This window comes from Apteryx mantelli, chromosome 12 (assembly GCF_036417845.1).
Source record: "Apteryx mantelli isolate bAptMan1 chromosome 12, bAptMan1.hap1, whole genome shotgun sequence".
In the NCBI taxonomy this organism is placed as follows: Eukaryota; Metazoa; Chordata; class Aves; order Apterygiformes; family Apterygidae; genus Apteryx; species Apteryx mantelli.
The window spans coordinates 2,431,764-2,448,100 of record NC_089989.1 but is presented as its reverse complement, the minus strand read 5'-3'; the positions used below and the strand labels follow the sequence as shown (position 1 = coordinate 2,448,100).

The 16,337-nt window shown below is 43.8% G+C and overlaps 2 protein-coding genes across 2 annotated transcripts in view; both read right to left on the bottom strand.

The window, feature by feature from the left end:
• Positions 1 to 2,884: 2,884 nt before the first annotated feature.
• On the bottom strand, positions 2,885 to 4,099 carry GPX1 (glutathione peroxidase 1). Its single transcript, XM_067303690.1, has 2 exons — positions 3,837 to 4,099; positions 2,885 to 3,524 (listed from the first exon to the last, which is right to left on the bottom strand). The coding sequence occupies exons 1-2, from the start codon at positions 4,074 to 4,076 to the stop codon at positions 3,159 to 3,161; spliced, it is 606 nt and encodes a 201-aa protein (XP_067159791.1). The 5' UTR covers positions 4,077 to 4,099; the 3' UTR covers positions 2,885 to 3,158.
• Positions 4,100 to 8,899: 4,800 nt separating this feature from the next.
• The window catches only part of RHOA (ras homolog family member A), a 28,611-nt gene continuing 21,173 nt past the window's right edge, over positions 8,900 to 16,337 (bottom strand). The window contains exons 3-5 of the mRNA XM_067303689.1: positions 14,506 to 14,626; positions 11,177 to 11,307; positions 8,900 to 10,151 (exon numbers count right to left, since the gene is read on the bottom strand). Of these exons, the coding sequence (XP_067159790.1) occupies positions 9,978 to 10,151; positions 11,177 to 11,307; positions 14,506 to 14,626 (426 nt within the window). The 3' untranslated portion in view covers positions 8,900 to 9,977. The remainder of the gene's footprint in view (positions 10,152 to 11,176; positions 11,308 to 14,505; positions 14,627 to 16,337) is intronic.

The window sequence follows — 16,337 nt, the reverse complement described above, 5'->3', positions numbered from 1 at the left end:
GAATTTTAAATGGCTGAAAGAACATTTAATAGGCTGAGCCAGAAAGGTCTTATGCTGCATTTGATGGCATTTCTGTTGAATATAACACTTCTGAACACCACATCTCATCGATCATGATTTCAGGAGATGTTCTACGGTTTGGTGGGAGGAACACTTGGGAGCCCAGGAGAGGGAGATAGGGACAGGAAGGGAAAATTTTGTTTGCGGCTAGTTAACACTCTCACAGCACAGCTTCAAATATCTGAACTTGTTTAAAGGTTTAAGAAGTTGATGACAACTATCAGCAGCTTAAAAGAGTGGGGGGAGAGGGGAGTCATGAGATGAAGGAGAAGGGAGCACCAAACATTCTCTAGAAAGGGGGGAAAATGTGGCACTCCGGTATGTGGAAGAATAGGGAGAGCCGTGTGAACAGATCCTTTGACACTAACAGAGGGACAACAACAACCTGTTTGCAGAAAAGTCTGGAGCACTTGGCTGTGCTCTTGTGTGTGTTGCTAAGGAACATTTCCCAGCCTGCAGGCCACCCTTTTCACCCCAGCCCCTCTTAAGCCCGGGGCAAGCTACTCTAGTGAATAATGAAATGAGGCTGGGAATAGCAAGGCTGAGAGGCTTTTATCTACTCTGCAGAGCTACTGCTGAAACTGCAGTGTGCTAATACCTGTATTGTTCGTTTTCCTGCTGGCATAGCTAATTTTCACCCTGGAATAGCATCAATGTACTTTTGGCATGGAGGTATCTGTACTGGGACTGCTGCTTTGCTTTTCTGCTAGCACAACTGCATCAGCCAGAGGGTTCATCCTTTGGCTCTTACCACTGCCACAACCACTCTGTAAGATACCCTTCTGACTGGGGCAGGGTGATATCCCAGGCCCTCTCAGTGAGGGCCACAAGCTAACGAGGAAAGTGTCAAAGCAAAGAAATTGTCCCTGCAGAGGGATGCTCATTAAGTGTCTCAAGTTTGGGTGAATCAGGATTAAGCGCCACAGCTCATGTCGAGAAAGATTTTTAAATACGGTGTAATGAGTTCCTGCTCCCCATGATCCACTATACTTTTAGTATATTTTAACATCCTGCATTAATTAGAGAAGTAGATTTAACTGAAAGATTAATGTCCCAAATCAAGCAGCTTCTGCTGCAAAGCTACTGAAAACTTCCTGTTTTCCCACAAAACTGCAGTGGAAGTTAAGAAATAGCCTGGTGAGGATTGTGTAATCTTCAGTTTAAAGCTTGATTACTCAGCCTTAGAAGTAAGCAGGGTGGAGCAGGCTGTAGGTTTTGCCACAACGTGTCCAGCCCAGCACTATTCAGCCCAGCAGTGGCCTTAGATTTACTTAAACTAACAAAGCAATCAGCAAATAAATGAGGTGAGAAGCTGAGGCTATAAACAGAAAACAAACAACCAAACCTAAGTGTTTTTAATTATGAAAGCAGAGCACAACTGATAAAACTTAAAAGTGTTATGCTTTCCTTCCAAAAGTCTGGGTTTCTAGTTTGCATTTGGTACTCCTCAGTATGGTACTGAGCTTACAGTCAGTGCTTCTAAGCCTTGTGAGGAGTGACTTGTAATCAAAATGTGCAACTATAGCCCACAGACACAGGTAAGGAGATAGTTTTCCAGTGAAACAGTTATCCAGGGTGGCAAGGTCATGGGCTGATTGAAAACTTGCAGGACCTGAGTGACTGGGCAGTAAGATGGCAGATGAAATTTGGTGCAAGCTCAGTTCCCAGAGGGAAACTAGTTCTAATTTCACGCATTCAGCAACAGGCTGTGAGCTGAGCATCAATGCTCAGGAACAAAATACCAGGATTATAAAAACTCCATGATACAAGTATCACTTAGGGCCAGGCAGGACTCAAAGGAAAGGAATAAGAAGAAATCTGTCTGAATCCTGGCTCACCCACACTTTGAATGTTGCATGCAACTGTTGTGCCTGAAAGCTAAGCTACAATCTAAGGTAAGACATGGCTCCCATATGAGGAATGGCTGAAATGGGATTTTTCAGTCTGAGAAAGAAATAACCTGCCCTGCCATCAGTGGATGGAGACTGCTTGCTCTCTTGTCCAGCATAAGAACTAGGGGGAAGCAAATGGAGCTTACGCAAACCAGGTTCAAAACAAACAAGATAAGCTGATTCTTCATCTAATTCAGTGTGTTACAAGGTGGTGGGGGTGCAATAAGGTTACATGAGCTTAATGTGGCACTGGGCAAGTATGCAGAGATCTGTTTTGGGCTACCACCAAAACAAAACACAGTAAACACAGGAGATCGCTGAGCTGGAAAGGGGGCAGAGGTGCTTCTGTTACCAGGCATGCTGCTTGTGGCCTTAGTCCCCCCTAAGCATCCACTGACAGAGGCCAAGTAATTAGGTGGACCTTGGTCTGAATCAGGATGGCTGTTCTTCCCCAAGCCATTTGCAAGTGCCATCAGAACAGCACAACATTCAACACAAACTCAGAACTACCCCTGTACCTCCCTAAACATTTATTAATCTAGTGTCCATACTGTCCAGGCCTCTTATCACTATCCAAACTAGGAATTTGGAGGCTAATTCATACCTTGGTCCTGTGCCAGCATTATCTTTCTTATGCAGGCAAGCCTCGAGTGAGGCCAAGTAGAGTCTGGCAAGGTATTTCTATTCTATGCTGCTTTCCTGTTCTGACAAGCTAGTTACGCAGAGAATAGGACACAGCATTGATTCATCATTTGCAAACAGTGTCTACCCATCAAGTTTTTTTTTCTTTGTGTTCAGATTTCAGTCTGATTACATGCCATACTTGTGTAGCATGAGTCAGGTCTGTGGGCACACACACGAGCTGATGAACATGTAGTGTGGTAGCCATACTTTACCCAGCTATCCCAGATTTATCAAGCAGTAGCCTTAGAGAAAGTACACATTTTTTATTCAGAGGCTCAAAGCAGCTTCCCCTTGAGTAGCTTTCCAAACATTCACATGCAACTTTTAAAACATCAAGTACACTTCAAGAATTTGGAAGATGCACTCTCATGAGTAAAACTTGCAAGGACATTAGAATTCTACCACCAGAGTGAGCAGCCCCCCACTAGAAAAGCAGGCACAAGCCTAACAAACTAAGCAGGAAGCAGAGATTCCTCTCACACATTCAGCAACAGGCCTGACAGGTCTCAGCAAAGCTCTGGTTTAACCAAGAACATTCTTAGGAACTTTCTGAAGAAGCAATTCAATATCATCCTGGATCTTGATGGTTTCAAAATGCCTGCTGTAGCGTTTGAAGGGCACACCATCCGGGCCAATGAGGAACTTCTCGAAGTTCCAGGAGATGTCATTCCTGCGCACAGGGGACCAGATGATGTACTGCGGGTTAGTCATCAGCGAGGAGGGGTCATCATGTGGGAAGGGCAGCGCCTCTTTCAAGAAGGTGAAGAGTGGGTGGGCATCCTTCCCGTTCACATCGCACTTCTCGAACAAGGTGAAGTTGGGCTTGTAGCCGTTCCCGGGACGAACGTGTTCCAGCGACTGCAGAATTTCCTCGTTTGTGGCATTCTCCTAATAGGAAAAAAACAAACAGGAAAACAAACAAAAGGAACAAGCAGGAAAACAAAGTGCGAGACTCCAGGCAGGACCCAGCAGCTCCAGCGCCGAGCTCCCCCGGGGGTGGGGAAGCTCCTCGTCGGGGCTCCTGAAGCAGAGGGGCCGCTGCTTGGGGCCCCCCGCCTTCCCCGCAGACCCGGGGCTGCGCTTCCGGGCGCCGAGTCCCTCGGAGCTCGCCGAGGCGGGTTACCCCTCAACCGGCCTCCTGAACCGTTAACCCGCGGTTACCGCGGTCCCGGCCGGCTGCCGCCTCGCCGCCGGCAGTACCTGGTGCCCGAACTGGTTGCAGGGGAAGCCGAGCACGACGAGCCCGCGGGGGCCGTAGCGCCGCTGCAGCTCGTTGAACTGCACGAAGTCGCGGGTCGTGGTGCCTCAGAGCGACGCCACGTTGGACACGAGCAGCACCCGGCCCAGCAGCGAGTCCAGGGCCAGCGGCTCCGCCGCGCCCAGCGGCCGCGCCTGCAGCCCCGCCAGGCCGCTCGCCGCCGCCGCTCCCCTCGCCGCCATGGCAAGCAATGCGGCCGCCGCCTCGGCGCAGCCGCAGCCGCAGCCTCGCGCCGCCCTATGGGCGGGGCTGCCGGGGCTCGTAGCGCGAGGGGCCCCGCCGCCCCCCTGCCGCCGCCCGCCGCCCCCCTGCCGCCGGCAGCCGGGAGCTGGCTCCCGGCCCGGCCACGCTTGCAGGCTTCGGCGGGGCCTGGCAGGGCCTGGGGAGGCTGCGATGCCTGCAGGGCCCAGCTAGCATGTCCCGGCTTTCTTTTCCCTTTGTGTAAAAATCACTTTCCTTTTTTCCCCTCTGGTTTCATTTTCCCCTCTGCATTTTGCCTCTCCCTTTTTGCTTTCCTCCCCTTTCTCCATTTTTCCCTTTTCTCTCTTCCCTTCTCCCCACTTGTGCCCAGAACTGGAGGCTGCGTTGCCTGAGGCTGCACCCTGTGGCCTCCCCTGCACCAGTGCTGGTGGGGACGCCAGCCTCCTTGATAGGCTCCTTTGGTGCTTCATCAGAGATAACGTTTGGGTCCTTGCACACACAGCGATGTTTATACCAGTGACCTGCACTGGATCATGTAGCATTCGATCAGTTAACTGAGTTTAATGTCATCTTGTGCTATGCTACAATAGCCAGTTCTTGTGTGATAGCCTTTTTCAAGTCTTTATAGAAAGGCTTGACATTAATTAAAACCACAGAGTTAGGTTGTTTACAGATCCATAGATAATACACGAGTGTCATAAATTCTCATAAAGGCTATGGAAAAATCAACACAATCTGAAACTGCCCCATGAGCTAAAGCCTTTGTGGTCACAAGACAGTGTACAAGTATATGAACAGCAAAACGCAGTGTGAGGGGTTGTAGCTCTCACAACTGCCACTTTCCCCTAGGACATTATTGCTAAAGCAGAGCAGCTTATAAAAGAAATAGCAAACGCCTTCATTTTTTGCCCCAGGAGGAGGAAAAGGGAGGCACTCTGAATCTGAAGAGGGCCTAGAGTTAGGCAGCATCTGTGGAAAACACTGATCAGAGTGTTCTGCATGTGTGAAAGAGATGCTCTGAAAAGCTGCAGAAAAGGAGTTTGAGGCTGAATCAGTTCAGAGTGATCAAGCATCGTTGATAAATGGGCTGGACCACTGGCACTGTACGTTTGTCCTTTGGAAGGAGGCTGCCCAGTTGTTAAGCCTGGGGAGCAGGCAACTGGGCAGTCATCAGCTGAAATAAAGCCTGTTTGTCTTCTCATGCCCAAGCTTTACCGGAGATGTACCTGACTGTGCAAAATCAGCCACTTCTATGGAAACCTTGTTAATGACAATTCACCGAGCCATCTGCCTGATACCCCAGAGACAGCTATGGGAGAGGTACCTTCAGCTCCTCTTGTTCTGAGAGCTCACAAGTTCTGTTTTAGGTATCTTTTATAATTTTTCCAGTTCTTTGAGGCTGGTAATGCCTCTGTTTACTTCAGCAGTTGCTTTTCCCCATCCCCAGCTTTTCCATTTCTTGCCTTACCTCTGTGGTCTGTTTTAGGGAGTTTTACATCATAAAGTAGTAGCTGCTCTTCTTATTATGGTTTGGGTTCAGTCCTAGGTGAGTTACACTAACTGTTGCTTATACCTCCTACAGGCAATATGGCCTAAATACTCCTCCATGAGTCTTTTGTGTTGAAACATTATGCTTCTCCAGAACACCCATAGCACAGAATAATTTTTATTAGAGGATTCAGTTCAGTGCAACTGTCAAACACAATGCCAGGAAGCAGCAAGAATGGGCAGGAGTCATGGCAAGGTGACTTCTCACCAAGATAAGGCAGATCCGAGGTCAAGCCAGCAGATGAAATACGTGGGTCAGGATCAACAGGACCATGCAGCAGCAGAGCTTGGCAGGGACCAAGAACGAGGACCTCAGCTTATGCACTCCCCAGAGAAGGGGGGAAACCCCTGCTGAGGCTTCTGTCTTTTTTTTTTTTTTTTTTTCAAAAAGCTCTGCCTTCACAACAGTTTCAGGGTCAGGCAGCTGCTTATCAGAGTTGGCCCTGAGCCCAGGCAGCCCAAACCCCAGAAGGGGGGGGAATACATTCAGGGCTCTGACACACAGGGCCCTCCAGCTTGCTTTTATTTTACTGCTGTTTGTTAACTTTTCTGCTTGATATTAGAGACTCATCATAATACCAGCTGGCACTGAAACTAATAGTCACCAAACAATGTCTCTCTCCCTTCCAACAGCACCTCTGACTTGGGTTCCCAGGTGACTGGAGAATCTAGCAGTGTTGCTCTTGGCACCTGCGTCAGCAACTAGAAGCTGGAATAGTTCCTAGTTGCAGGGAGTTTTAGGACCTTTGCCTGATTATCTTGCATCTTCAGGCATTTCAAAAAACCTGTGTTTTTTGCAACATGTTACAGCATTGATATCAGAAGTCATGACAACTGTCCTGAGATCAGGGACACCTGAACAAGCCTCAGAAAAACATCTGATCAGATGAACAGAGACACATGGCCCATGCTTGCTTTTGAGCAAATCAATGGTTACAGTCTATGCAGATTCATTGCCTGCCTCTTGGGCACTGCAAGCTGTTGTGAACTGAAAAAGAAGCACTTTTCCTCAGGGTGACCTCTAGGGCAATGCTGTGGCCGCACAGGCAGCTTCTCTTTAGCCAACCTTGCTGCCGATTTTGATGCTTGCCCAGACTGTCATCTTTGAGCCTCAGTCTGGATCTGGGGATTGCATTTGAAGTAGGGAGCTTATTTCTGGAGCCCTGAATTTTTCAAACAAGAGTAGGTTAGGCCTTTCCCTTCCGTAACGAGCAAGTTTTGAGGAAACTGACTGGATTAGCTGAACTTTTTTGGCTCTGAGCTATGCCCTGTGCCTAGACACATTTTGTAGAACCAGCTGAACTTAGACCCAGAGGAATGCCAAGAGCTCCCTTGAAATAACACCCCGGGGACTAGCTGGGCTCAGGGGACCCCATTTGAGGTGTCTGACAAGTTGTAGTTGTCCTATGAAGTAAGAAGACAAGACTAGTGCTATTTAAGAGTAACAGTGATGTTTATTAAGAGGTCACAACACACCTTCCTGTCTCCTGTTTCTGGAGTCAAACTCCCACTCCCCTTGCCAGGGCTCTCCTTACTCAAGCAGGGGACTTGCGCTTTGCTTCTAAGCTTTTCCCCTGTTGCTACTCTGTCCCTTTGGCACATCTTTGCCTGGTTGGATTGCTCTCCATGAGTGCTGAGCTCTCATTGCCTCGTTCTGGTCTGGCTATCCACATCTTCAGCTCCTTTTCTTCTGGAATAAACATAGCCAGTAGAGGTAAGAGATGTGATTTGAATACAAAGGGAGCCAGACTGCTCACCTTTAAAAGCAAGATTAGGTTGTGAAAGACTGATAACTTAATACCATGCAGTCATAAACTGGTTTCTGCTCCAATGCCAGTTGTCCAAGAAGCAAGGAAAGAGAGCTGGAGCATATGGCCACAAGTGGAGACACTGACTTACCAGCAGATCTGAACTTGGAGAAAGGCAGATAAGGTCTGGAGAACTAATGCCAGCTGGTGGAAAAGACAGAGGAGACTGGGATGATAGTTCTGTAGATTAAAGGGAGCTTAAATTAAAACTGAGATAGCAAATTAATTGCTTCTGATTAGAAGAGCAGATGGACACACAACCCATGAGCTGGGCCACAAGAGCACACAGACCTGATTCAAAACCCCTGTGGCCAAAGAGCTGCTTCGTAACTGTGACTGTAGCATTCTACTACTCTGGCTCAGCAAGACCAAGAAATTCACATTTTTTCTGAACTACGAAAAAATGAGAACTGCACAGGAATGAGTAAGCTCATTAAAAATACAAAGAAAAAGAAATCCTTATAGGCAACAGGCAGCTGCGGCTGAGAACTTCCTGTTGGAAAACAGGCAAAGAGGAAGAAGAGGAAGGGTGGGGCCGGGTGCCACCACATTACTATGCTGGCCAGACAGTTAACTCCATGGTGTCCATGGCTGCTGAGGGAGGACAATGGACTGTAGGTACAGGAGTATGGGACACCTCACAGGCCTCCACCTGGGGCTGTTACTCCTTTGTTGCAGGAAAAGGAATAAGGAATATTGTCCAAAAAATGTGACCCCCCCCCCAAAAAAAAAAAAAAAACAAAAAAACAAAACCAAACCCAAACTAACAAATATTTCTAGCACACAACTCAGATGCAGCCAGGTGCTCCCTTACACCACTCATCAGCAAAATGCAGACTCCTTCACGCTCAGCTTTTTGGCACTGTCAGCTCAACAGCACAAATGCAGAGATGCACACTGCTATTCCATATCAGTTCTGATGCACAAGATCGCTTTCCTCATTGCGGCACTTAAAGGCATCCCTCATGAAAATGGCAGATTACATACAAATATAACCATATGCAACATCTCGTGTGCCACAATGCAGTGCAGAACGTGTATGACAATCCAGACCAGGATGCTGCATGCCACCAGCATGCTTCTACTGCAAGTGTCTTCTTAACACCCCCATCTTCCTACATACCCCTCCTCTCCTCCTCCTCCTAGTCTGTACTCACATTCAAGATGGCAAATTCATCTCAGCTGATGGAGAATCTGTTTTGGTTTGAATATGAAAAGTCTTCAGCAAGAGGCTTCTGGGGAAGCTCTGCCACTCACCTTAGGGTGAGGCAGGGTGAGGGATTCCATGGCTGGTCTGTGCTGCAGCGTTTGGAAACCACTACAGGAACTAGATATGCAGTGGAGAGGAGGGAAAAAAAAAAAAAAGACTTGCAACTTTTTTGCTTCAGGTTGTCAGATGCTGGGCCAAAAACCCCAGAGTGAGGAATACAGACACCAGGATACAGGGAGCTTAGAAAACTGCCTTTATTCTATTAGTTGTTGGAAAAATGAAAATACAGAAAGAGTCTAGTTGGCTGCAGAACAGCAAGAAGTTCACAGGTTAGGAGTCTGATCACTACATGGTAACCAAACTTACACAAAAAGTTGCATTTTTTAATTTTGAAATTGGGTCCAGCAATGAACTTAAGGCAACTGAACAGTTCAGAAGCTTTGAGGGTGAGCAGGCTGTCTTTTCTCATCCCTAGGGCACGTCATGGAAAAAACTCCTCCTGGGTATGCAGACCACTCAAATCATTCAAATGGGTCAGTCTTACAAATGAACAGGGGAAAAGAATCAGCTGCTTTCCATCGGACTTTATTTCAAATACAGTTTCTTAAAAAACCCAGAACACCTTAATGCAGAGGTTACAAGTAACAGTATTAGGAAATCCAATTATACAAAAAATACTACATCTAAGCTGGGGTAAATAGATTTATTTTTGGTAACATACATTTAAACTGGCACTAATTACACAGTAACTAAAAGGTAACTAACATGAAACCACAGAACCCTCACTTTTCCTTAGCTGAATGGGACTTGGTCATTTCAGAGTGATCACATTTTCAAACTAATGTTTTACACCACAGAGCCATGGAAATCAAATCTTTCTAAATGTGATAGCACTGAAGCTACACTTGATTCCACATACAGCCATTTAACTGTTGTACTCAATTAGAATAGGACATTAGTTATAAAGTAGTTACAGACCAATCCTCTGTGTTGCCAGCTTTTTCTCTTTCTAGAGAGGAGAAAGAAGATAAAGAATTGTCTTCAGTTAGCGCCTGGCATATCCTGTGAGTGCAGAAAAGGTTTGTTAGAGGAATGTTGAGGTTAACCTTGGGTGCACAGATGAATTTGATGCAGATTGTTATAAAAATCATGGTTGGCTTCTAAATACTGGTAGCAAGATGACTTGATTTTTAAATCTCTTAAGTAAATTATAGATAATGAAAAAGGCCAGTAATCATACACTAAGATTAATAAACAGCACTTCAAAATTACTCAAGTGCAGGGTGCTCCTTTGGCCATCTTCCCCTGGCCACGCTTTACAAGAGAAGGCACCCAGACTTTTTCTTGCCACGCCGTGCTTGCAAAGCAGCTCTAGTGGCCATTTCAAAAACCTCCCTCACACCGTCTTTGGTCTTTGCCGAACACTCCATATACCCAAATGCACCAATGCGGTTTGCCATATCTCTTCCTTCTTCAGGTTTGACAGGCTCCTGTAACAACACAAAAGCAAGCCCAGATAAGCACAATCCAAAAATGCATCAAAACATGCTATTATTTTCTTCCCCATTCAGCTTCTCAATAAATGCAAACAAATTCCTAGATTAAATGAGTGTAAGTAATAGGCTACTTTATTAACAGGTCTGCTGTGATTGATGCTTTTAAATAATCAAAGGGAAATTTAAAATAAAATTTGCATATTTACTCAAGATGCTGTATGCTTTATTGCATTTCTCAGCTTGGATTACACAGACTGTGTGTATACTTGCATATTGTGCCAATGCTTGAGGACATTACAGGTTTTACAACACCTCTGAGTTTAAAAGACACAGGACGTTTTGAAATTCAAGCAAAAGATTACTTATATGTAACAGTAAGCACTTATGCAACTCTTTGCCATAATAGTAACAAAAGCCTATGAACAATTCTCCACATTGGCTCATCAGTCTTTGTCTAAAAATAAATATTATGCAACAGGAACAAAAAGTCCAGGATGGAGCAGAATATTTGCAGTCTTATACCCAAGCTGGGGGGAGTTCAGACATGATCTGAAAATGAAACTAAGCTGTATGGTCAGGAAAGAGCTACAGCATCTGTGGTTATTACTTCAAAACACCTACCAATGAAACCGTTTCCTTATACATCCTGAACACAAAAAATAAAGAACAAAAATTCAAGCATGTATGTACTTGATGTGTCAATGTCTCCAAATTACTTCATTTCTACCTCATGAATCCAGTTCTTCAGCCTGGAACAGCTGACTGTCAGGAACCTAACAGTTCCTAATATAGCAATTTCATTGTTGAAAATGCCTTTTAAAATATACAATGTCAGAAAACAAGCACTCAAAGGTGATATATACTTTGTGGTTTCTGTCACAGAAACATGTCCAGTTTCCATTCTGTTTTTCTGCAAGTCACAGGAAGCTGGCAGTAAGCTGCAAATGCCCATTTAATGCTCTGGTACAGCTCCCACACACTTCCTTCACTTATTGCAAGACAATCTGAAAGGAACCTGCCTGCTTCATTTTGGCCAGCTCTCGTCTTGTGTGCTCGTCATTCCTCAGGTCCTTCTTGTTTCCTACCAAGATGATAGGCACATTGGGGCAGAAATGCTTCACCTCTGGGGTCCACTTCTCTGGGATGTTTTCTGGGAAAAAAAGAAAAAAAAAAGAAAAAAGTGACTATAATGACATCCAGTACTTGAGCTAGTTTTCTTTTAAAGTTTGGATCTGCTGTCTGATTGGTTTTAGCTTGCTAATCCACCCCGATTCTCTTTTCCTGCTTTTAATTTGGGAAACAAATACGCCTGCTCTGGTATTACCAAAAAAGACATGCTAGTCTATGGTAGTTTCAAAGCTGAAGGATACCTAAACTTTTGGTTTCCCTACATCTCTCAGGAACTACTTGACAACACTTAGCATCAGATACTTCAAAGAACAGCATGCAGAACTCTGAAGTAAAGAGTTATGGAATATCTGCTTCAAAAGAAACATTTTCTTTATCTCCAGAAGCTGAAAATGGGCACAACCTTGAAGCACAAGTTTTTACATCTCTTCTTTCTCTTAAAAAGAAAACCAAACAATCCCTCCAAAATGTCCCATTAACATAGAAGAAAATTTATTCTATATGCCAGTTACAGATGCACAGAAAAAAACTTATGTCAGTTGCAGATTTTCCATTTCTCTGTATCTACAGCAAATTAATTTGCACTCATATGCAAGAATCTTTTGTTTCCTAACATAGCTTCCCTACTTTTTTTTTTTTTAATTGGCACTGCAAATGTAAGACTTGAGGCTTCTGAGGGCATAGTTTTGATAAATTCTTTACAGCAGAAAGTGTTGAACAGCCTAAAACATTCAGGCGTTGCTTTCAGAAACTCTGAGACATCTAAGATTTGGCAGGGGATATACCTGCAGGCTCTATACCCCTTTTTATCTTCATGAAATTCCCTTCAGCTTTTGAAGAGATATTAACTATTATGGCATAATTTTCTTGCTTGAAAGAGTAACTATACACAAGCTTTTTGAAGCTAGTTTTGTGCTACAGGGGTGCAAGCCTCTAGCTGTCTCATACCCAAAGAGCTGTCTGGCAGTTCATTTCTCTCTCTACCACTCCCCAGTGACACAGGGACCCTGACATTGGTGAGCAGAAAACAAGGAGAGGGAGGAAAAAACAGCTTGGCTTCATGGAAACACTTCTATCTTCAGAGTTCAGTAATCCATCTTTATTTGACAGTGGCCAGTTAGCTCTGCAGCTCCCAACGCAGCAGCATATGCAGTAGGGTTGAACACAGATCAAACCCTACGTGTAGCTCATAACAGCCATGCCAGGCATGACTATAGCTCTGCTGCCAACTGAACCTCGAACTGTTTCAGAGGGAGACGAAGAAAATGAAATATGTCTTTAAATGCAGGATGTGGTGGAAGTGATGGAGAGAGAGATCAGATGTCAAGCTGGCATTGATTCTTCTAGGCGGACACTGTCTCTTACACCCAGCTCCATGACTGCTACCCTTCAGAAGCAAGACAACAAATCAGACTGAACAGCCTTCAGGCATTATCCCAGTCAGTCTGTAATGCCACTGTAACATCTTAAGGAATATTTTGTTTGCTCATGTACTCAAACCTTCTATGAATTGTGGCAGGAACAGTATTTTTTGACAACTGGGGCAGATATATTCAAGACTAATCCTTACACGAACTGCATTTTTGTGCTTCACGCCTCCTTTTTGTCTCATTCTTGGTTTCGTCTTGAGATCCAACTCCAGGAGGCAGGAGCAGAGGTGTGGAAAAAAGCCTCTTTGAGAACAGCTTGCAGTGATCATGACGGTCTTTGCAGTAGAAAACTCTGACGGATTCAGTGGTTTAATATATTTGGGAGATAATTTGTATCTCCTTTATGAGCACCACTTAAGTAGATTTGACACTCTTCATTTATATATAGAACAGAGGGATCTCATTTTTCCTGGCAAGGAACTGCCTCTATGCACAATGTATGGATGTACTTTTGACCAGCTACAAACACCAGTCAGTCATCATACCCAAGGTCCTTGTCAAAGTACAGCTGGTGTCACACACACACACTCTCACGCCCACAGAATCTAAGCATGTAAAGATTTTTCTTATCATCATCTGCATTCTAATAACAATCTACAAAAATAGCAACTAGTGAACAAACACCCTGTTGAGAAGCAGGTACCTGAATTTTTGCAGTAGTTCTTTCACTTGTTTAAGAAAGTCCTACCACAAAGTAGTTATTTAGGAGACTACACTGGAGGGGTATTCACTATTTTAATGGGAAAGAAATCAAAGTTCCAGAAATGCTTTCAGTCTTAGATATAAGAGCATCTCTATCTCCTGCTCTTTACCCTCTTCAAAAAACCACTTTGCAGGATCACACACATGCATATCTGCATCAGATTTTTAAATCTGTTACTTAAAATTTCAGTCTTGGACTCCACACAGAAAAGATGAGCATCCAATGCACGAGTAGGTGTTTGAAACATGCTTTCAGAGCTTACAAATCATAAATCAAACAAGTCTTTTCTTCTGTCTTCTCCACTGCAATGATACTTCAGTCACTGGAGAACAGACTAGGATAGCCTAAATCTGCAGCCTCTGCCATCATCTTCCACAAGTAAGAAAGCTATCCCTTTCTGTGTCAAGCTCTCTTCCATGCAACAGGCTATTTGGGACCAAATGATTTAGCATGTTTCAGGCTGATCTCTCTTGATTAAACAGAGGGGGAAAAAAAAGATGAAAACACAGAGCTAGCATTCCCATTTATACAGAAGGGGAGTTACTATATTGTCCTGGATATAATGTTGCCTGAGGGTATAAGAATTCTCACTTTACAAGGAGAAATAAAAAAACTATCAAAAAATCCCCACAAACCTTGGGTGGGCTATACCACTCAGTGGACATCCAGATGTACGAGTGCAGCTACAGTCTGTTTGCTTGGGGTCAACAAAGCAGCACTTCCCAAGGGATGAGCACACTGACAACACTTTCTCGGCTAGTCAGACCCTCTGCACTGCCAGATCTGGGTGACTGAACTGAACCAATAAGCTGCCTCCGCTGTTAAGTGTTGCTCTAATTATTCAGCAGAGCCCTGCATAAAACCAGCATGCTGCTGAGGCTTTCAAAATGCCACTTAATATTCTTGAAAAAAATAGATTCCTTTAAGATCATAATTTCTGAAGGCTATATACTTGAACCAATACTAATTTTGAAGCTAAAAATGCTCTCACTCATTACAACACATGGAAATAGATTGCACCGTATAATCTCCTAGGGGACAGAGAGATACAGAGAAACAATTCTGATTCAGTTATCGATATACTTACCTAAACTATCAGGACTATCAATTGAAAAACACATAAGTATAACATCAGTATCTGGATAAGAAAGCGGTCTAAGTCGATCATAGTCTTCTTGTCCTGCTGTATCCCACAAAGCCAACTCGACCTGTGGAAGAAAGATCATGGCAGTAAGCCAAACCATCAGGGAAGCTTTGATTCAGAAACTAGCAACCCAAGCAAAATGGATAAAAAGATTTCACTCAACACCACTTGAAAGGAGAATACAAGGCTTTCACAGGAGAACTATTAGAAACTTCCCGTTCTGTAACTCCAAAAAATCAATTTACTGCAGTTTAAGAGACTTTTCATTATACCCATGATCATTATCAATTCTGTGAGAGACATTAAAAGCTACTAAAATAAAAGCAATACAGAAGATTCAAAGGGAATCAGCTCCAGAGGCCTGGGAATCTCTTTGATAAACATTCCAGAAATATCCATTTTCAGTGAAAGAGAACTCTCTAAGCATATGCCTTTTAGGATTATGCACATTTCCAATTGATTTACAGCTGGAACCTGCAATGACTAAGAAATGTCAAGATAGTACTCATTTGTACACAAATTCATTAAACCTTCATCACAGCAAGAATCTGAACCTGCAATTTGCCTTGAAATAAAGCCGATTTGTGTGCAAAAGTCTTTGTTGCTAAGAACTGAATAACGTAGCCCATGTTTTCAATATTTATACTTATGATGGTGCTAGGGGAGAACAACACAACAGGATTGTTTAAAAGTGTAGAAGCAATAGCCAATATTTAAATTAGGAAATTTAAACATTTTAATCAAACTCTTGAAGATATGCTATTGTTTGGGATTCTCTGATGTGGCTGTCATTTGACCGAGTGAGCCTCCTCTTTTCTCAGCTCTTATGCACAAAAGTTTTTGAAAAAACTCTCACAGCAGCTCAGAAAAAGATAAACAAGCAGATCTGAAACCCAAAGTGAGCTTGAACACGCAGTGCAACTGTCTGGTTAAACTGTTAAGATACACAGACTTAGTTATATGCATATAAAGAAATTCTTCTGTATTTCAGTGAGATACAGACTCCTCTCAGAATTCTCTCTGCATTCACAGTTGCAAATGTGAATTTTGTGGCAAACATTCATCTTTTCCACCACAATGTCTGCTGAGGGATCCCTCAGATAACATTGAAATCAGGTCCTCTGGCTTATCTGAAAAGGCACATCTCTCATCATCACCGTTTCTTCTTCATAGGGCTTCTGAAGATTTCTGGTAATGCTCTTCTAAAAGGACAGCAGACAAGCAGCTGTCAAACAGAAGAGTCTTTAGCATAGCTCTTCCACAAACTCGTGTAATTAGGTGTTCAGAAGACAAAGTGCTTGGATAAGTATGTCATGTAGTTGTAGAAATGTCAGCTGAATTTCACACAACAGAAAACACACTGCTCAAGCTGCTCGTGCAATTTTTATCTAGATACTGGCTGTGTGAGGCTGATAGGGCATGACTCCTCGTTCAACCAATTTAGAGATGCAGAGATTCAGGCAGAAGGGAATGAGGCAGGCTGCATCTGACCAGGCGATAAGAGACAGAAATGGATATCATACATATCTTAATGTACCCAATAGCCCTCAGAGTCTAAGATACAATATAGTAATTGCAGAAACTGTAATTTGGGAGGAGAACATATTCTATTATTAGTCTAAAATGAAAATATTTTCTGTATATTCATATCATGGAAGAGAAGGTTGTTTGGTTTTTTTTAAGACTGGAAAAGCATCAACTTTAATGACTAAAACAACAGGCAATCCATGCCTGTAGCATTAGAAAATCAAATTCAAGACAAAACCCAGACCTGG